The 23,438-nt window shown below is 37.9% G+C and overlaps 1 protein-coding gene across 1 annotated transcript in view; it reads right to left on the bottom strand.

The window, feature by feature from the left end:
• ZNF277 (zinc finger protein 277) overlaps positions 1–23,438 on the bottom strand; it is a 168,068-nt gene that overhangs the window by 37,512 nt on the left and 107,118 nt on the right. The window contains exon 5 of the mRNA XM_072653014.1: positions 1,915–2,006. Within this exon, the coding sequence (XP_072509115.1) occupies positions 1,915–2,006 (92 nt within the window). The remainder of the gene's footprint in view (positions 1–1,914; positions 2,007–23,438) is intronic.

Here is a 23,438-nt window from a genome sequence, read left to right on the forward strand (position 1 = left end):
TCCTCAATTAAGTCTTTACTGGTTCAATAAACCAAAAGATTTTCAGCTGGAGCCCCAATCCTGCTGCTTTTTACAAATAAAGCATTTTCAATTCTTTTCATTCTCTTCAAGACTTCAAGGCTGTTTCTTTGAAACATTTAGAAAGAACAATTTAAACTCCATCTTTGCTGTGTCAGAAAGAATCTCGAATTCAGTCAAAATCATTTCACCAAGAATCTACTTAGTCTCCTGTCTCAATCCTCAACAGTCACAGCCTCAGAGCAATGAAAATAAAGTAGGATTTTCTTGAGAAGATGTCAGACCTTGATACTTACATGGGCTCAAAAATATCTTTTTTTAAGTTCTATACTCAGATTTCTCATTTCTGACCTAAATTAATTATTAGTTTATTTTTAAGAACTTTAAATCTCTTCTGAAACATTCTGCTCTTGTTTTTTGCTCTCTGAGGAGTCTACCTGATTCTCTCTCTTTTAAGAGGTTGCTTGTTATTCAGTCATTTTTTCAATTGTGTCTGACTTGTGACCCTATTTGGGGTTTTCTTGGCAAAGATACTGGCGTGGTTTGCCATTTCTAAAGCTCACACAGATGAGGAAACTAAGGCAAACAGGATTAAGTGACTTGCCGAGGGTCACACAGTAAGTGTCTAAAGCCATATTTGAACTCAGGAAGATGAGTCTTCCTGACTTCAGGCTCAGTGCTCTATCCACTGTGTCACCCTAGCTGCCCCTTTCAAGAGGTAATATTTGGTTAATTTTCCTTGTTCAAAGAGCTTTAAGGTTTTACATTATCCTTTCTTCTGTTGGTTTATTTACTTGTGAACTAGGTAATTATTTAGTCTGTCCATGGACCTTTTGGTCTCTTAGCTTTTCCCTTGTATTCTCCCTCATTCGTATCTGGATTCTCTTCCCATTCTTGACCCCCTTCCCCCTTCCACAGCTACACAAACCCCTTGAAGCTTGGATGCTTGCCATCTTCAAACTTTCTCAGGTTGGATGATATAGCGTTTGGCTGGTTTTGGGTCTTTGCACTAATAACCTTTGGGAGAAGAAGGAAATGGAGAGTCCTGGCCTCAGCTGAGTTTCCAGTCCCCTTTCCCTCAGGCCTTCTGTTTGATCCCCTCATGTCTGTCTTTGAGAATAGTGTTCATTTCCCACCCAACCTGAATTTCATCATCTGGTCACTATAACTTTCCTTTGTGTGACTAGTCAGATATCAGTGTCTGCTACCTGACTCTTGATGGGTTGGTGACAGATGAAGAGTAGGGCTGGTGATATTGACTTTGGTCTAGTTACTTTCATTGAGAATTCCTACAGTCAGAATTTAGGCTACATTTCTGAGAGTTTGTCCTCACTACAGTGGGTAGTAGTGTAGGTTGAGATGTTGAACAAGAAGTCTAAATATTAAAGTTTCTAGAGTCAATTCACTTTTTAAACCTATTTGGGGAGGAGGGTGGTTCTTTCTTCTTATTATTTAGATTCAACAACTCTATACCTGGTACACAATTCCTTTCTTTTTAGGTTTTGAGATTGGAGAAGTTGTCAGGGAAGAACTTCTCCACCATCTTGCTGGCTATGTGATATATGTGTCTCAGCAGATCTTTGTTAAATGACAGAGTTTTAGAAACCTGATCCTTAAGAAATTTTTATCTTCCTACAGCTTTTTGTTGTTTTTTTTTAAGAAAAGAAGAAAAGGGAAGGGACAATATAGGCCAACAAAATAAGTCTTACTCAGGATACACCTTCTTGACTTCTAGTAGATGCTGTTGAGGAGTTCTAGTGGGTCAGACCATAAGGTTTAATGCTTTGGGCCAGTCCATACAAAACAAAACACACACACACACACACACACACACACACACACACAAGTTTGCAAATAAAAGAAAAGTGAGCATTTGAACATGTGAAAAACTCAAACCTGTTTCCTGTGAATTCTTCACTACAAAACATACACACTCCATGGAAACTGGTATCATATCTTTCATGCTGTTGCTGCTCTAGAATTTCTTTCTGTAAAACAAAGGCAGATTTGATCAATATTAGTTTAGCAAATTCATGATTAAGTGCTTTTGAATTACTTTTTACCAACTTGTCATATAATCAACCAAATACTACTTTTTAAAAAAAGAGGGTGGATGGAAGTTGAGGTGAGAACACAAAAGGAGAATGAGCATCTGACAATACCCTAAATCTCTACCTTCAGTAACGTTCTGTTGCCAAAATTCATGTCTTCAGTCTCTAATTGCTTACTGAACATTTCCATCTGAATGTCCCGCAGTCACTATAAACTCAGCATGTTTAAAACTGAACTAATCATCTTCTCTTCCAAATCAGCTCAGCCACTCTCCTGACTTCCCAATTGCTGTCACCACTAAAAACACTCCTATAATTATTCAGGCTAAAAACCTTGAGAGTCATCTTTGATTCATCTTGCTGGTTCCTCCTCCATATGCAGTCAAGTCAATCATCAAGTCCTATTGATTTTATTTTTGATTTAAAATGTCTTTTCAATCCCTCCACTTCTTCTTCATTCCAAATACAAGCATGTATTCCAGGCCTTCATTGTATTGCAGCAGGATTACTATAATGTCCTCCCTACTGTCAGTTTTTACCTGATTTTATGCATCTTATGTACTACTGCCAGATGAATTTATCTTACATAGATACCCATGCTAAACTTCCTCAATGGCTCCTAGTTTCTTACTCTATTAAGTCTAAACTCATCTGCCTTCTCCCTCCATGGCCAGTCTTGTCTGACCTACTCCCTAAAACACATTCAAACTCCAGTCATTCTTGGTCTCCACATTATGTCACAAAGATATGATTCTCATTCTTGCATCTTTACCCTAGATTACATGGCTCTTACCTGAATACTTCCACTTAATTTAAGTGATGCCTACATTTCAAGGCCAAGCTCAAATCTGAATTTCTTCCATGTAGCTCATTCTCATCCCAATCTCCTCCTCAGAACTTACTGTTCTCACCACATGATTTAGCATTTAAATATATTTAATTGTATTAGTCATTAATTGTTTTGTTATAGAATATCTTCCCAAGCTCTTATATGCTACATTAGGGGATGAACCATGTCTTATGCCTCTACAATTCCTTACTGCACCTGACAAAGTGCTGAACTTGCAGTAGGTACTCTATATATACCTGATTGTTTTATAATATATTACTGAACTTCACACAGTCTGGAAACTCACCAAATTTCTCTATGCCAATCACAACAGGTATCCTGAGCTTTTTCTGCTCTCTTTAAGACTCATATCCCACTCCCCAACCCCAGTCTCTCTGCTGAGGACCTCATCTCATACTTTATCAAAAAAGAAAAAGTCATTCCATAAGAGTTCCCTCTTCTCTCCTCACTTCCCATCTCTCTGATATCAGTCACCCACTCTCTCCTCCTTCCCTTCAGTTTATGATCATAAGACGGCCCTTTAGCCCACCAAGGCCAACACCTTCTGTCTTCCTATCAGATTGCCCCTGCTATCATCACTCTCTAATGTGCAGTTTCACCCTTCCTACTGGCTTCTTAGCTGCTGCCTATAAATACTCCCAAGTCTCCTTTTTCTTTAAAATAACTCTCACTAGATTAAACTATGTGTGCCAATAATTGTTCTATATCTCTATTTCTCTTCTCTACTAACATCTTTGGGGAGAAAAATATCTATTCTAGGTACCTTACATTCCCTTAAACCCTCTGCAACATGGCTTCCAATATTATTATTCAAATAAAACTGCTCTCTTCAACTTTACCAGTGATGTCTTATTTGCCGAAACTAATGGTCCTTCTTGATCCTCAGCCTTTCTGATCCATCCACAGCATCTGACACTGTCGACCATCTTCTCTTTTTTGATACTCTCCCTTGTCTGAGTTTATGCGTATCTGTTCTCTTGGTTCTCCTCCAACCTGTTTGGCCACACATTCCTCAGTCTCTTGCTGGATCTTCATCCAGGTCACTCCCACTAACTGTGGAGATCCCTCAGGGCTCTTGCCTGAGCTTGCTTCTCTTTCTTCTAGATTCTCAGATCCTATCTCCCATTGGATCAAATATTACCTCTTGCAGATCATACCCAGATTTTTGTATGCAAGCCTAGTCTCTCTCCTGAGCTCCAGTACCACAATACTAATTGCCTGTGGAACAACAAACTGGATATCCAAAGGCATTTCACACTCAACATGTCTGTACAAATCACTTTTTTCCCCAAACCCTCTCTTCTTGTGAAATTCCTTATGAGGAACTTAATGAGTGCACCACCTCCCTTCCAGTCACCCAGCTTTGAAACCTTAGTATCACTTTTGACCCCTCTCTCTTGCTCATCCACTAATTCCTGCCAAATCTCATCATGTTTACTTTCACAGCATCTCATATATGTCCTCTTCTTTCTACTCACACAGCCACCACCCTAGTTCACGACTTGATCATTTTTGTGTGCTGCAACAGCCTTCTAATTGGTCTCCCTGCATCTCTCTACTCCAATCCACCCTTCACACAGCGGCCAAATTGTATGTCTGACCATGTTACCTCCACCTACTTATTAATGAACCTCAGTGGCTCATTGTTACCTACACAATCAAATATAAACATCTCTGGTTGAATGTCTTTACAATCTCACCCCTTCCTTCCCTTCCAATTTATGAAGATTCTATTCTGGTCCATACAGTCTATGACCTCTAGATTCCAGCATATGGCCTCTATGCTGTTCCTTGACCATGAAACTTTGCATTCTGTCTCCGTCCTCTGCACATAGGTTGTACCCCATACCTGCAATGCTGTCTGTTCTAGCTTCCTATGCTTAAAATCCTTGGCTTTCTTGAAGTCTCAAACTAAACGCTACTTACTCCAAGAGGCCTTTCTTGGTCCTGCCTGCTTCTGCTGCTGTTCCTTCTAAGGTTATCTTCCATCTACTCTGTATTTTATGGTGTAAGATGTGCTCTGTGTATGTTGTCTACCTCATCACTATAATATGCTCCTTGAAAGGAATGACTTATTTTTATTTTTCCTTTGTATTCCCAGGGCTTTAGTACCTGCGTGGAACATAGCAAGGACCAAACAGGTTTTAAAAAAATTAATAATCACTCTCTTATTCTTTATCAATAGAGGACATAATATTGATATTTAGCTCCACAATGAAAAAAAAATTTAAAGCTACCAAGTTAACAATACTTCTATCTGAAATTTTTTTTGTACTTTTTCTTCTTCTTAGTACATTTTTTGGTTTCTATTTCTCTTGATTGTGTTCCTTCCTCTTTTTTTATTAAAACTAATTTATTGTTTTGCTTCTATGTGTGAGAAATATTTACTGCTGCAAAGTTTTATGTACTGTGCCTTTAGAGGAAAAGCAGTATACACATTTTTTTTTAAAGGAAAAAAATCAGAGTTCTGACTCCCATTTCTCTGGATCATAACCTCATTCTCATAAGAGCCATTCCAGTCGGTAATTATTTTGTCTGACTTAGGGTAGGAAACAGCTTTATTGTATTAGAACTTTGTATATATTGACCAAAGACAGGGAAATATAATGCACTTAAACAGTTTAGCTTAGGCCTTCTTAATTTTCCTTTGTACCTACACTGGGAGCAAGGAATGAGATCGCAATCATTTAAACTCTTGCTGGGTTCCTTAGCTCATGAATGAACAGAGGAAAGAACTGGAGGTATTCTACTTGTTGTATTGCCGTACTTGGTTATGGGAGTGGAGGTGAAGAGTTGGAAATAAGTTTTTCTCCCTCTTGACAGGTGTGTGCACTGTTTGTGCAGTCCCCAATACAAAGATCTCCAAACTTAATGTCATTATTACCACATGCTTATAGTACCGTTATGTCTATCCCAAAATCCACCAGGAAATGAACTTGTGCTTGTTTTATAAATACTTTTGATCCTAAAAACCAATGAAAATCCACTGACCTTTGTTTTGTACTCCTTTATACTACTGCCCCCCTCCCTTTGCATCTCCCTTCTCTATTTTATTTCTTTAAAAATGTTTTATTTTGATACCTCTTGTTTTCATATCATAGTCATCTTTAGATCTTCTCTTTTTCCCGTCCCTTTGGAACTGAACCCTGTTTTGTGACCAAGAAATACAGTTATGCCAAAACCAGTGAATACACTAACAATGTGTAAACTATTATGGTCTTGTAGTCCTCTACCTCTCTGCTGGGGGCTATCTCTAGTAGTCCTGATCTATATCTGGCCACTGTATCCAGATGGTTCCAGAGGAGAAAGTGAGGTTGGTGACTTTACACAGCCCTCGCTCATTTAAATCCATTGTATGTCATGGCATCACCTCCCCAATGTCATGGTCCTCTTCAAGAATGAAGGGTAAACAACAAATTTCTGTCCTGCTTGTTACCTATACGTGAAGGGGCAGCTAGGTGGTGCAGTGGATAGAGCACCAGTACAGGAGTCAGGAGGACTTGAGTTCAAATGTCACTTCAGACACTTGACACTAACTAGCTGTGTGACCTTGGGCAAGTCACTTAACCCCAGTTGCCTCATCCTGGGTCATCTCTAGTCATCCTGATGACTAAAATCTGGTCACTGGATTCAGATGGCTCTGGAGGAGAAATGAGGCTGGTGACCTGCACAGCCCTCCCTCACTCAAAACAAAGTCAAGTGCAAGTCATGTCATTATTTCTCTGATGGCATGGTCTTCTTCAGCAATGAAGGATGAATACATGTGTACATGTACATGCAACAAGTATACACAAGCATACATATATAATACCCATGTATGTAACTATGAGGAATTCAGAGAAACGTGGGCACCAGCATCTGAATTTGGTAAAAGGTGAAGCAAACACAAATTCTCTTTTTCTCCAAATCCCTCATATTTATCATTTTATTCTGCGCAGTAGTCCATTACATTCACAGACCACAACAATTTCAGCCTTCCTCAATCACCTTCTTCACTGTTCTCAAGTTCAGTGACCAATAAACTCCTTGAAAGGCAATTTAACCATCAAAATCCACTTATCCCCAAAAGGTATTACCCTCAAGCCTTGGCCAAATCAGGCGGCAAAGTAGATAAGTCACTCTGTGTTTCAATGCTGTACATTTTCTCTCTTGTGATTTATTAATAGCAATGCACTCTTCTGGGTAAATGAAAAACTCCTTCTTGTAAAAGGAAGAGCTCATTTTAACCTCAAATAGGAGGGCATGGTCAGGAAGCATATAATCACTACTCGGCATAGGTCAAGATGCCCTGAATGGTGAAAAGGTTGGGACTTAATAACTGAAAACTTAGGTGGATTCCATGTGATCTGCCCACATACACTTTGTCAAAATACTAACCACAGAGCAAGACAGCTTTAATGCAATCAGACAAGGCTAGTCTTAACTTCCAGGGGTAGGATTCTGGGGGTGTGGAGGTAAAAAGCATAAGAGTAATGAAGTAGTAGGCTTATTCAATAGATTACTTTCAATAGTTGTTTTAAATGTTAAAGCAACCACAGGAGCATGGACCTGCTTTCTGAAGTGAGGAAAGTTGGAAAAATAAAAGCTGCCCTTGTCACAGTTGAGAGAAATGATTATTAATAACCAATTATGGGGGAGATCCAGGCTTTTTACCTGTCCTATTTTCTTGTTTGAAGCCCAGTCTTTGAAGGATATTACTGACCTCTGCCAAAAATTTACCCCACTTAGACCCTTTTATCTAAGGTATCCTGCCCATTGTGTTCCACTCAAACAAGTTTGGGTGGATGTAGATCCTTTGCCTACACTGTCCAAGGCTGGAGGTGGTCTGGGTATAAAGGTAGTTTCTTTGTCCAAAAGTGACATGAAGTCACTCGTTGGAGTAAGTCCACTTCTCACTGGAATATTCATTCTCTCATTAATTGTTAACTTATCAGAATTAATTGCCACCTTTACGAATACCGACTCTTCCAAGTGAACCCACAGTCATGAGTTGTCTTTGATCTAAGAAGGAGATGGCCAAATTACCATTCCTTTTATTAATAAAATGTAACATTATTAATGAAATGCTTAATTACCCAGAAATTATGTCTCTTGAACTTTTAAAATGTCACACAGTCTTAGGTAGTTTGATACACAGAGACAACATAATTTGGAAAAATGTAGGGATAACATTCCGGGAAGGTGGTGTTTCTAAGGGGAAAGAGAAATCCAGCAAAGAGTTAAGTATAATTATCCCTCACACATTGTGACTTTCCCCATTGTGGTTTTGGTATATCACAGGTTGACATAAGAAATTAAATGGGAATTTTGGGGAGTTTTGTGGAAGCCACAGACAACATGTAAAGGCCAGTAGACAACGCAGAAATAGTTTAGGAACTCAAATGCATAAAATATGTGTAGTATTGTATAATATTAACATAGTCTATCTTTTAATACCATAACAATTCAGATATCTTCTCTGGTACAAAGGGAGGGTTAAAAATTTCTGATTTTCCAGACTGCAGGGGGTACCATTCCCCTAATCTCCTCAGATGTGGAAGGGAAAAGTGTGCTATGAATGCAGGTCATTTTTGTTGTGGCCTCAGGGACTGGGATAAGAAATGGATTTATGATTTCACTAGTCTGTGGAACTTTATGTGAGCAGACCTCTACCACTGCATATCCAATTTACCCTCCTGGAGAGGATGCTGAGAGATTAAGTGATCAATGCCAGATTACACAGCCAGTAGGTGTCAAGTCTTGAGACTTGAAGCCAGGTCTTCCTGGCTTTTAGGCCAGTTTCCATCCATTATGCCACCCTGGATCTCTGTTAGCTTTGCAGAGAAATAGAAGGTACAGTTCCTGCCAAGAGGGAACTTCTATTTCATCTTTTCTTGAGCACAAGATGGCCTGGAATTCTTAGGAAAAGTTATCTTTGTGGTTCATGCTTGGCCTGAACCTAAACAACATGTTAGAGATTTGCCCTCTTCCTTTAGTGTAAGTACCCTTCCACTAACAGATCACCACTACAACTTTAGAAACAGCTGGCGGTGCAGTGGATAGAGCACTAGGCCTAGAATCAGGAAGACCTGAGCTCAAATCTGACCACAGACACGTACTAGCTGTGTGACTTTGGGGAAGTCACTTGACCTCTCTTTGCCTCAGCCTCCTCAACTATAAAATGGGAATAATAACAGCATCTATCTCCTAAGGTTGTTGTGAGCATCAAATGAGATAATGCCTTTAAAATTTCTTAGCACAGTACCTGGCACATAGGAGGCACTTAATAAATTATTTTTCCTTCCCACTTCCTTTCTTAAAAAGTAAATATGACCGAACAATTGACCACCTCATCATGAGCCCAATTTCCAAAGTATGTTTCTGTCAAACCAACATTATATCGCTTGCCTTAAACTGTCTAGACTGGGGTTTCTTAAATTTTTTCCACTTGAGACCCTTTTTGAGTTTTGGCAGTATTCACTGGCACTACATGGCCTGGGGGCACATGCAGTGAAAATGTATGTGCTTTGTGTTCAGAACCAAGGGTGCAATGAAGTTGCGAGATGCGACATAGGCAAGAACTGCCAGCAACACCTTGGATTCATTATATATTTGGTTTTTAACTCATTTTGGGTCATTGCACACTCAGAAACCTTTTACTGTTGCCACATTTTTTCACAACCCCCATATGGAGTCACGACCCACAAGTTAAGAAAAGCTGCTAGGCTAAGAGCCCAGGCTGCTGAAATTATACAGGAACTAGTCATCATACAATTTTTGTGCTAGAGTAGACCTCAGAGATCAGGTAAACCAACTTCAAGAAAGGTTACCTTACTTACCACACTCTTAGTTACTGACAGAAGTAGCCAGAGAGCAAAGGTCTACTGAACAATACTTGGTCCTGTTCTACTATATCACATTAGTCTTTCACCCAAAGGATGCCCTTTCTACCCTACGCTTCTGTGCATTCAGTCCACAAAGGCACAGAATAATGTCAAGTGATTAGACTGCTAAGAAAAGAAGGAAGAGTGAGTGACAGGAGATGCCACAACCTGCCAAAGGAAAATCATTCTGAGAATTAGTGCTTGGCACATAGTAGGCACTTTATAAATGCTTGTTGATTGATAGCATCCGGGAGCTGACAGACCAAGACAAGTCATCTAGCCCACCCTCATCCCAACAAGGGCAGATGTTCTGCAGCCTTCATCTGTTGCCTATCTATATAAAATAAAGAAAGAAAACTAAGGACACAAAACATTCACTGACAGTTGTCTGACTGATCTTGGTCACAAGTCAAAAAGTATCATTTTTTTGGTGGGGAAGGGTGTTGGTGCTTGACAAATCTGCTTTTTTGGTTCATTGCTCAGATATCATATGCAATTAATGACTCATTTAGCTGGCATCACTGGGGAACAAGATGGTCTGGATAAGGGAATTTTCCAGATAACTACAAGTACATCCTTTAAGTACAAACACTTGAATTTAAGTTTTTGAAGTAATTCTTGCTACAATATGCAAGGAACAAAGATCACCATCATAAAATGTCAGTTACTGAATTATAACTCATCTTGGGACTTAGGTCAAGTCACTTAGACTCAGTGGGAACCAGTTTCCTCATTTGTAAAATGAAGTGGTTATATCTTTAAAGCTCTGAAACCTGGTGACTTTAATACTGGGATCATTGCCGCAGAGAACACTACTATTGTCCTTCATTCTCAAAGAGGACCATGACATCAGGAAGATGATGTCATGACTTGCAAGTGAATTGGATATGAGTGAGGGAGGGCTGTGCAAAGACACCAGCCTCACTTTCTCCTCAGAGCCATCTGCATCCAGTGACAAGATATAGATAAGGATGACTGGAAATGGCCCTCAGGAGGCAGGTGGGTGAAAGGGGAAAGAATGAAGGATCTCATGTCAGACCTGAGTTCAGACCTTGCCTCTGCCACTTATCCCCTGTTATTTTGGGTAACAAGATGGCCTAGAATTTTAAGAAAATGTCATGCTTGAGCTTCAAATTCTTATTGGTCTGGGCCTCAATATCTTGTCTATAAAATGGAGCAATTAGACCAGATAACTTTTAAGGTTCCCTTCAAGCACTAAATCTATGACCTTATGGTCCTATACCTAAGCTACAGGGAAGGGATGGTGAAACTATTGCCAGGAGTATTGAGGGGTGAACCATCTTCTCTCCCATGCAAACATTATCAATCAGTAGACACTTATTAAGCACCTACCCTGTGACAGGCACTGTGTTAAACACTGGGAAAAGGGAAAAGAGGCAAAAGACAGTATCTGCCTTCAAGGAACTCACAGTCTAATGTGGGGGAAGGGGAGGAGGAGGAGGAGATAAACAAATATGTACTAAGAAGCTACAAAACAATAAATAGGAATTAATTAACAGAGGGTTTGGGCAAGGCTTCTTATAGAAGATAGGATTTTAATTGGAAATTATAGGAAGAAAGGGATGATGATGCAGAACATTCCAAGCATGAGGGGAGGGAGAATGATAGCCAGAAAAAATGCCAGAGTTCAAGAAATGGAGGCTCTGGTTCATGGGACAGTCAGGAGGATGGGGTTACTAGATTGAAGAACATGTATTGTGGAGTAAGGTGTAAGAAGACTGGATAAGGCATGAAAGGATCTAGGCTTATGGAAGATTTTGAATGTCAGGTAGAGGATTTCATATTTGATCCTGCAGGATCAGCTTCATTGGTTGAACAAAAGACGGATTGGAGTGGGGAGAGACTTGAAGCACGCAGACCCATCAGCAGGTTATTACAAGAGGGTGATAAGCAGGATGAAGCAAGGCCTCCCTGCTGGTGTGCTCAAGGCTGGCCTATCATACTATTAAGGAGAGAGAAAGACTCAGGTTGGACCTCAGGACAGACAGCGGAGCTGTTCTGTACAAGTCTACTGTCAATGGAGGCCTTTTTCTGTATGTAGGTGCTTGTGAGATTGATATATAAATATAGCTCAAGAGAGTGGATTGTTAAATTTTCATTGTGAGCATTCAAACCTTGGAAATCAGCAAATGCTAGAAATCAAGGTTTGAGTTACTGTGCTGTTAATTGTCTAGGCTTAAGAAAGTGATACAAAATGTTAATTGCACAGATTAAACTTGAAAGTGTGTTTTCAGAAAGACAGTATTAAACATTTACTGGAGCATCAATACAAACATTTATGTTAAACAAATACTTCTATAAGATATGGATACCAGTATGTATCTCAAAAATGTGCTCACACACTCACACATGCACACACACACACATACACACACTCACCAGACAAGCCTTGTTTTGTATTATAATTTTTCATATGCTGGATCATGCTGTAAGACTGTTTGATATCTTGAGTACAGAGCATAACAAAGGGATTGACAGATATGAATATATGTCCCAAGACAAGTGAAAGTTGTATCCCAATAGTACCTTCTTCGACAGTCCCATCTTACCAGATTATGTCTGTATCAAAATAACCAAGGGATCCCATTTGAAATTCCCACAAGTGAAATTGAAGTTTGTTTCATCTGCCTTCCTACTGATTTTGCAACGACTCCACTGCCCTTCAAGCTGGAGGTGATTGTCTCTCCTACCCTTGAGACCACGTTATTTCTCTAAAGTTCCTTCCCTCTGTTGATCTGTTGATCAGTTTTTATTGCTACCAGTTTTGAGTCACCCACCCCAACCTCCCCAAATCCAATCAGATTAGTCATCTCTGCTTTCTGGCTGTTATTTAGGACACAGCTAAAAGTGGCTAGAGGAAACCAGATAATTGAGTATCACATGAAAAATTAAGTCAAATATGATATGTCTCAGAAGGAAAAATATAACTATATATAACTAAACTTCTTTCCGGTGTGGTGAAATCCAGGTAATTTGTGGAAGTTATTTTCATTGGAGTTAGAGGTTTTGTTGTATATTTTTTGGTGCCTGAGGTTGTCAGATACTCAATTAACAGATAATTGGACATTATTTTACACAAGCAAATTTTTTTTCCAGGAATGTTTGATGCATGCTCAGCAATGATAAAAGACAAAAGCCTGACTATAAATGGAGATTTGAGAGAGGTTAACTGTATGTCAAATTTGTTAGCATGTGACAGTTAAATCTAAATGTGAAACAAATCTAGAACAGGGTTTTGAAAGAACATAATCATGGAGGTTGCTATTGATACTCTAATTTGGTAAACTCATCAGTGCTCATAGGTTTAATGATCATTTCTATGCAAATGACTCCCAGAGCTTGACTGAGTCTTTCCTATCTTGTAGTCATGTATAACCAGTAACCTATTAGGTATTTCAAAATGGATTAAGCATCCCAAACTCAACACATCCAAAACAGAAATCATTATCTTTCCTGTTAAACCTACTTTTCTTTTGAAATTCCTTACTTCTATCAAGGGTAGATCATCCTTCCAGTTATGCAGACTTACAATCATGACATCATCCTTGATTCCTCATTCTCACTACCCCATATCAGATCAGATGCCAAATCTTAACATTTTTACCTTTATGACATCTCTTTTGTCTATCTCCTCTCATTCAGACAGCCTAGTTCAGACCATCATCACTTCTAGGTCAGATTATTGCAATGATCTCCAAGCTTCATCTTCCCTCACTCCACTGTCCACATACATAGTCACCAAAGCGATTTTCCTACTAACCCCTATTCAAATTCCAGGTGCTTCCTATTAATTCCAAGGTAAACTATAAATTCTTACTTTTGACATTTAAAGCCCTTTACAATATGGATCCAACCTATCTTTTCAGTCTTATAAAGATATTCTTCTTTATGTTCTCTGTAGTCTAATGAACTTAAAAAAAAAAAAACAACCCAAAAAACAGTTCCTCATATATAGTATGCTACCTTCCATTTCTCTGCCTTTGCATGGACTGTGCCATCCTGGAATCCACTCACTCCCTTCTCTCCTTTACCTCTCTGAATTCCAAGCTTTCTTCAAGACTCAGTTCATATGCCATCTTCTACATGTAGCCTTTCCTCATTCTCCCAGTTGCTAGACACCCCCTCCCTGAAATTTGCTTTTATTTTGCTTATAACTATATATGTATGGTCTCCTTTGTAAGAATGTAGACTACTTGAGGGTATGAACCGTTTTACTTTTGTCTTGTCAAAGCATGAAATGTCTAAAACACCAGCTCCACTAGCAAGCACATTGCCTGGAATAAAGTGGGTTGTAACAAAATAAAAGGGTTGTTGGGTGACTGATGGAAAGTTTCTCTAGTGAATTATTAGAAATTATTTTGCCCAACTATATGCCAAAAATCTGAAAACTTATATAAAATAGATAATACAAAATGTTCAAATGAACAGAGCAAGAAATAGAGAATTTAAATAACCTATCCTTGGGGAAAAAAACACAAAGTAACCATAAATGAATTTCCAAAGTGGGTGAAGAACTAGGACTATATGAATTTGGAAACAAATACTATCAAACATTCATTTGGAAGATTAAAAGGTCAAGAACATTCAGAGAAATAATAGGACAAAAAGTTGTAAGAAAGCAGGACCAGCAGTACAAGACCTCCAATTATACTACAAAGTACTAATTCTCAAAATGTTTTGGTCATGGTTAAAAAATGAAGAGGCAGATTCACAGACTAATTATACAACACACGGAAATAAACAAGCTTAGTAACCTATTGATCAACAAAAACAAACACTGCAATTACTGGGGTAAGGATTCACTACTTGACAAAAATTGATGAGATAATTGAAATTTAGAACAATACCTCATACTATATATACACCAGTAGACATATGTCCCAAAGGGTTATATGATAAAAAAATTTAGAACAAAGAAGAAATTACATTTCAGAAATAAGTATAGAAAAAGCATTCATGACCAAACAAGTGACAGAGAGCATCACAGAAAATAAAATGGCCAGCGCAACTAGGAGGGAAAAAAGTCTTTGCAGCAAGTTTGCCAAATAAAGGTTTCTTTATGTATATGTATATGTGCATATACATTATATTTATACACAAAACTGTTCAAATTCATGCCAATAAGAGCCATTCCCTAAATGATAAATGGTCAAAAGAAGTGAACAATTTTCAAAATAATAAATAGAAGTTATCAGTAGTCATATGAAAAATGCTCTAAATCACTAACAGAAAAACAAATTAGAGCAGCTCTGAGGTTTCTCTTAATACCCATCATACTAGCAAATATGACAAAACAGGAAAATGGCAAATACTGGGGAGCAGCAGGAAGGCAGGTATGCACTGCTGATGGAGCTATGAATTGGTACAACCATTCAGGAAAGAAACTGGGAACTATGGCCTAGAAGTCACTAAGCTGCGCACACCTTTTGAATCAGCTATACCTTGACTAGGCCCATATCTCAAAGGATCAGAGAGAACAAAAGTGTAAAAATGTACAAAAATATTTATAGCAGCTCTTTTTGTAGTGGTAAAGAATGAGAAACTAAGATAAACCTCATAAACTAGGAGATGGGTGAGTAAAATTATACTATGTGAATGTAAAGAAACACTTATTTTGCCATAAAAAAACCTGTTGACAGGGTGGGTTGAGAGAGAGCTGGGAAGGCTTGTATGAACGGATGAAGAGTGCAATAAGCAGAACCAGGAGAACAAGTTAAATAAAAACACCCACCCTGCACAGGAAAAGCAACTTTGAAATTATTAAAAACTTTGATCAAAAAATGAAACCTGAAAGCACTAACCTGAAAGAAAGAAAGAACGGCCTCAAGCTGCAGATTGGGACAAATATTTTTGAACATGGTCAGTGCAGAGATTTGTTTTGCTAAACTAGGCATATTTGTTATAGTTTTTTAAAATTTACATTGGGGGTAATTTCCATGTGGGAATGAAAAAAAATAAATTCCAATTATCTGAAAAAAAATTTTTTGAAATGAATCTGGAATGCCTGCACGATTAAGTCCAAACTCTTTATCCTGACACTCTCCCAAGACGGGCTCAGTTCTTCTTTTGCAAACACTACAAATACAGAACTTATGCTTGAACAAATCTGTATTATTTCTTCCCTGAACACTTTGTCCACCTCCATGAATCTGCTCACTCTGTTCTTTTTACCTAGAATGCTCTCTTCTACAACTTTACTTAAAAAAAAAAAAATCTTACCTGCCCAGCAAAGCCTAATTCAAATGCCATCTCCATGAGTTCTTCCTTGATCATCCCAGCAGGAACCTAATCCCACTTCCTCTGCACTCTTAAAATATTGAGTTCATACCATTTAACATGTGTTGTTTTGTATTGGAGATAAAATCTCTTGGAATTTACTTCCACACATACCCACAATCTAGACCAATGGTTCCCAGTGATTTAGTGATTTTTGTTTTTTGAATCTCTTTCAACAACAGCAAAAAACCACTAGGAAAATTTAATACACTACTCCTTTTATGTCTGCTGCTTTTTTCCTTACTATTTACAGTTTTATTTTACTACTATTTTGCATATTTATCACTTAAATGGCCAATAAAAATATTAGCACAAACCCCTTGGAGCATTGTTATAAATACCCAAGAGGTTTGAGAACCACTAGATGGGAATCATTGCTCTAGACTACAAACACTATAAGGAAAAGATCTTGCCTGGTACAACTTTCTATATCACAGAGTGCCTTGTACTAAGGAGATACTCAGTTAATATTTCTAGAATGGATGAAGAAACATTCAGCTTACCTAAAATATACAACATATCTAGGAAAGGCAAATGTTAATTCATCCATGGAAAAGTCTCTTTCTGCAGAGTGAGTTATAGCAGATTTGTTCTCATAGTGGTTTCTCTCATCACCTCTCTACATATGGACATAGTAGGCACAATTATACCCTGGTTTCTATTTTAGGCATACTACCTGGAAGTTGCCCAAACTTTAACATGAAAAGGACATTTGCTTGAAGAAACTTGCCTATTGAGAACATTATATATCCTAAGAGAGGGGAACCATTATACCTTATTAAAAAAAATTCAAGAGCTTTTACAAAGTGAGCAAGTTTCCACTCTAGTGAGAATACAAAGTCATCATTGCCAACCTGAACACTCTATAGCTATGGTTTGAAGGATCTCGGGTTTGTGTTTGAGATTGTATATGTTGATTGTGCAGTTAGATGAGTAAATTCAGTGGGTATATTTGTTACCATGGAAACAAATTCTGAGAAAAGAACTCAAGCTGCAATTCAAGACAAATGAAGTAATCCGCTTGCAGCTCTTCTCTAAATGGAATGTGGGTGAGAGTTATCGTACAGAACTTTGGAGGAAATTTCAGGTGTGGCAACACTGCATTACACTGAGTTTTTGCTTTTTATGTTTTTTAAACCTGTGAGGATCTAAATTAACCTGATAAAGAAGTGGTTTTCTCTCTAAGTTTCCTCAAAGAAGACAATTCTATATGATGTTTGCTTCTTCCAGAAAAGGGTAACTAACGTGTTAGACATTTCCCCCTTCTCCTCAGGGCATGGAACTGAAGTGTCTAAAGGAATCATATTTTATATGGCAGTCATTGAGTTATACATTTAAGTACTTAAGAGTTCTCCACTCTTAAGTCAACTTAATGATCAGTCATGTTTCCAGAGGACCAAGGATGAAGAATGCTACTTATCTCCTAACAGAGACATGATGGACCAAACACAGAGAATGAGACACATAGTTTTGCATATGGTCAATATGGGAGTTCTTAAAAAAAATGTATTTCAGTTTGTTTTGGGACTAGGTGTCCTTATTTTATCCAGGCTGAAAATACCATGGCTACTCATAAGCTTGACCACCTTACCTGTTCTGGACCAGAACAGAAGCTTTGACCTACTACTCTGTTACTTTCTTGGGTCAGAAAAGCAGCCTGGTGACCCACTACCATATTGGTGCTGAAGTTAGTTCAGACACCAGATAGGTTTTAGTCCTGTTTCAGAACAAAACTCCTGAACTCAAGAGACACCTCAGACTCAGTCTTCACACTACAGGTGTGTAGTTATCATGTTGGGTGGCTATGCAGATTTTTTATAAGGGTTTCCATTTTCTTTTTTGGAGAATGAGGGTAAAAGAGTAAATATTTGTAAATTGAAAAAAAATTAAAAATGTTTACAGTAACATCAAATGAAATCATGACAGAAATGAGAGGCAAGTGGTTTAAACTCTGAGACTCTGACAGCTACTCTTTTTATATGAAAAATGCTCATGCTCCTCCTTCCTTTAATTCAGTTCATCAAAAGAGGAAGAGGGGTTTTTCTAAAGTCAAACTGAAATATTCCCACTGCTTACAAGCTTTTGTTGTCTTTGTTGTGGTGGCTGTTATAATGGATTATATTCAATGGCTCCAGTAACAAAGGAACTTCCTTACAATGAACTCCTAATACTTCAAGCAGAAACCTGGCAAGTTCTTCCACTGATTTGCCAAGACACCTGGATCCCCATGGATCACCCTAGTAGACAAAGGAACTTGCTATTCTGGACCTAGACTTTTCATGGGTGGAAAAGGACAAATTTTAAAAACTCTTTAATAGTTTTCTAAAGTGTGTGAATTGCTAAAAAAAAAAAAAAAGAATCTGCCAATTCTTTAATGCAGTTTAACTAAATCAGGGTTGAACCTCAGATCTCAGAGGCAAAAGTGGCTATTTACTGATCCTCTCTGAACACTGTACAGAAGCTTTATGTTCATTGATTGTGAGGGGTTCTGGATTTAAAATAACACTTACTCCAGGTAGTTGACCAGCCAGAAGGCATGTTACTGAATGGAACGAGCCCTTCAGAATGTGGGCAGGAATCACTTAAAAGGAACCAGTAAATGTCTATAAGGTCTAAGGATTTCTGGACAGACTGGAACATTCTGACCTCAGATTACTACATAATCTCTGGAGACTGGGGCTGGCAGTCTTAGAAGACTATGTATTTTAGAAAATGTGTGTGGGGAGAACAGCATTCCTTTTTTTTTTAGCCTGAATTCTGTTCTTGCAGTCCAGGGCAGTCTAGTACATCCTACATCTCTTCCTCTCTCATCTTACCTTGCCTCTCTGTGAAGAACTAAAGTGGTTTGTGATTGGCAGGTTGTAGAGTGTAATCATGTTGGAAACAGGGTTGAACTAGTTAGTCTAGAAGAGCCCTTCCAATTCTAAATTTATGACCTTATGAACCTAAATTATTCCATTTATCCTTACTTCTCACTTCTGGTGTTAACTCTTTTTTTTTTTTTTTTTTGGTCACAATTACAACTTCAAGACATGTGGTAATGCCAGCACTCTGTTGTTCAGGATGGTTTGGAGGAAAAATGATACACTTGTAAGTCACTGAACACTTACCTGCCATGTTGTTACCCTTTGCTCAAAAAGCGTTTATAGTTCCCTATTGCTCTAAGGATAATACACTCTTCTGCTCAACATTTAAAACTCTTCAGAAGCTGGCTCCAATCTATCCTGCTAGGCTGATTTCACACTATTTTCGTGTATTCTACATTCTAGCCAAATTAGAATTAATGAGTACATAGGAAGTAATTTGTTCCCCATATGAGAGATTTTATCTCTTGCCTCCAACCTTTGCATATTGTCCCCAAGCCTAAATACTCTTTCTCTTCCCCTTCACCTCTTGGATTCTCTAGGTCCGTTTTTAAAAACACACTTATTTTAAAAAATTATGGAATAAAACAAGCATTTCCATAACACAGCAAGATTAAAAATACAAGATTGCTCATGAAATTGTAAGTCTGTAATGCACAACTCGCTATTCCTTTTAAATATATAATAAAGTTATGTAAATTTCTTTTTTTTCTTCCCTCCCCACCCACCCTAGAGGTGACTACCATTAGACATGAATTTTTATACACACACACACATACATACACACCCATATATACATACATATGTAAAATTATTCTGTACATACTTCTGTTTATCAGTTCTTTCTCTGGATGCAACAATGTCTTTATATGTCCTTTGTAGTTAATCTGAGTATTTATAATAGTCAAAATGACTTCTTCAAAGTCATTCTTAAAATAATGTTGTTCAAGTCTTTCCATGTTTTTTAAAGATCACTGAACTCATCATTTCTCACAGCCCAGCAGTATTTCATCACAATCACATCTTGTTCAGCCATTCCCCAGTTGATGGACATGCCTGCAATTTCCATTTCTTTGCCACCACAGAGAGTTGCTATAAACATTTAAGAACATACAGATCCCTTTAAGGCTCAGAACAAGTGACACCTCTTACACACTGCCTTCTTTTATTACTCTTCTCCACCCCAAAGAATCAATGCTTTCCCTCATTCGTGGAAGGCTTTGTATTTACTACACATACACTTGGTCTACATGTTGTAAACCACCTCCACTCCCCTTTCCCCAAGTGGAATATAACTTCCTTGAGGTCAGGAATTATTTTTGTTTATGCCTTTGTATTCTCAGTGCCTTGCACACAGTAGGTACATAATAAAAATCCAGGTCTCACAGAATCACACAGTTGGAGAGTTGGAAGGGACCATGACAGCCATCTAGTTCAAACCATATACAAAACGAATCCCCACAATAACAGACCTGACAAGTGGTCATCCAGGCTCTACTTGAAGACTTCTGAAAAGAGGAAATCTACTACCTCCTGGTCCGTCCATCTCACTTTTGAATAGCTCTAATTTTAAGTAAGCTTTTCCTGATATCAAACTTAAATTTGACTTTTTGTAACTTCTACCCAAATAGAACCAAGTCTAATCACTCTTTCACATTACACCCCTTTAAAACCTTGAAAACAGCCATCATATCTACATTTCTCCCTTCATCTTTTCTTCTCTGTGCTAAATAAACATGCCTAATTCCTTCAGATAACCCTCATAAAAAAATGGACTTAAAGCCCTTTACCATCCTAGCTGCTCTCAAGCAAACTCCCCAACTCATTAATGTCATTCTTAAACAGGGACACTTGGATCTGATAAGTCATGCATACTGTGAGTATGAATGGGACTATTGCTTTCCTGTTACTAGAAGGTGAGCCAATCATAATGCATCTCTTTATTCTTCTATGGTCCATTTCTTCCCTGAAGTGGAGGATTAGGAGAAACTCACATTTTTGAAATTTAAAAATTCCTGTTTTAAGGCCTTACTGAAGCATGCAGAAATGATTATGTTTTTCAAGGTTGTTCCAGAAGCACACAAGCCCTTGCAGGTCTGTGCTAATCAAGAAAGGCTTTCGGGACAGATCATATATATGCCTATCCTTGGAGCACCAGCTTAGCTAAGTTTGGAGAGTTCTTTATTAGCTTGGCTACAGAGTAATAAATTATTCCATCACAGAAACTTCTAAAAACCATCTACCATGATGCAGAGGACTTGTCATCTATATCAGTGTATGTCATACATACAATAACAAAACCATGGCTCTTTGAAGTATGTGTGTGTGTGTGTGTGTGTGTGCGTGTGTGTGGTGAGTATATACATATATACAGACACATATACGCATAAAACTTGTGTGTGTATATATATATATATATATATATGTATGTGTAGGTATATGTAAACTTCTTAATAGAGCTGTCCAGCTGTGTGTGTGATTTAAATTTGTTTTAAATACATTTTAATTAAAATTTTTTGTTGTTTTTTGTTTTAAAAGTTTTACTCTTAGCTTTTATTTTTAGACCACTCTAATTTTCAAATATATTTAGCTTCTCTCCCCTCCCCAGCAAACCATCTCTTATAACAAAGAATAAAAGAGAAAGAAAAAAAGCAACTTAGCAAAACTAACATGTCAACCGAGTCTGACATTTCTGTGTCAGATTATTATAATATTTCATATGTAATGCTCCATATCCATAGTTTCCTATCTTTGTAAAGAAGAGGGGGAGGTACATTTCTCATCTGGGGCCACATTTGGTCATTATAATGAGAAAGCTTTGAAGTATTTTTTAAAAAATATTATCTTGATATATATCATGGCTAGGCTATGCTGGGACCACTACTTCTGTTCTAATTCTTCTAGTATAATTGGTAGGAGATTAAGTAGGCTGCAAGTCATCTGGACAATCAAAACATAATTTGCAAGGTTAATATATTGGATAATTTCACCCACAAAAATGTTTAAAATCACCTTAGGGTAAAATAATATTGTAAAACAAGAAAACCATAAAATACACACACACACACACACACACACACACACACAGACCTCCCAGTCATAAATTCACAAGCTCTGTGACTTTATAAAAACAAACAAACAAACAAACAAAAACCCAAACCCAAAGAGAAACATGACCTACAGGGACTAGGTTATATTAATGGAATTACAGAACTGAGAAATGACAGGAAGGTCACAGATGCTGCCTATTTGAATTTCAGCAATGCAACTGATGAAATCAAATAAAATTTTAGAGCAGAGCAGTCTTGGAGAAAAATTACCATGTATGGCTCAAAGATCAGTTGATATACTAGATAAAGGGCAAAAATAAAGAATCAGGTGCCTTCCTCCTACTTGGTACAAAGTGTCAAGTGTGGCATGGAAAAGATTAGCACCCAGTCTCTTCTGCATTCATAAGTGGAAAATGAAGGAAACATTAACAAAACTTTAGGTGACTACAAATTAGATATAGTACTTACTGTGTTGGAAGCAAATAAAAATTGTAATTATAGCTGGACATGCCCATGGAAATGGGTATATTTAGAAGGAAAGTAGTTCTTTCATATTGATATACCACAGGCAAAAGACAGGAAGAAAAAACAAAAGCCAAGGCTGAGCAAAGAATCTATTAGCAATTACTTCACATACAGCGATTCTCCTGGCTGAATGTGTAAGTGGCTTTGAGTGAAAAACAAGGGCAGTCCCCCATGGCTGCTCCCTCAATTCATGAATGAAAAATCATTATTAAGCATTTGCTTTCCATGTGCCAAGAACTATTCTAAATATGGGCGATAGGAATAAAAGTAAGCTAAATAAGTCACTTGCCCTCAAGTAATTTACAGTCTAATGGGGGAAGCCATTATAATGTTAAGGGAACTAGTCAAGGTGATTCCTGACCCTCAAACACCAAATTTCATTCAAAAGCTACACCCATGTCCTAGAAGACCATGTAAGGGGCAAGTTCTTCCTCGGATTTCCTGGTTTCTACTTTTGAAATATGGCACCATTCTTTTTAAAACAGAATCAGAGTTATAAAATACCTTAGGGTCTATCAAGTCTAACCTTTGCCTGGATGAGAGTACCTTCTACAGCATCCCCAACAAGTGTTCACCCAATCTTCCACAGGTGATCTCTAATGAGGGGAGAACTCACTGTACCTCGAGAAAATCCTTTTCCTTTTGGCAAAGCTCAGTTGTCAGGGTTTTCTTTTCTTTTATGTCATACCTAAATCTGTCTCTGAAACTTCCATCCTTTGTTTCCCATTGTGCCTTCTGGGGCAAGGCAGAAGTTTAATACTCATTCCATATTTCAGACCTTCAAATACTTGAAACTAGTTATCATGCCCCTTTCATGTTTTCTCTTCCTCAGGTTAAAGATGCCTCAATCTTTCAGCTGATCCTTGTATGGGATGACCTTTAGACTCCCTTGAATGGTGAAATCACAGTACATTGGTTAG

This window comes from Notamacropus eugenii, chromosome 3, assembly GCF_028372415.1.
Source record: "Notamacropus eugenii isolate mMacEug1 chromosome 3, mMacEug1.pri_v2, whole genome shotgun sequence".
NCBI classification, from domain to species: Eukaryota; Metazoa; Chordata; class Mammalia; order Diprotodontia; family Macropodidae; genus Notamacropus; species Notamacropus eugenii.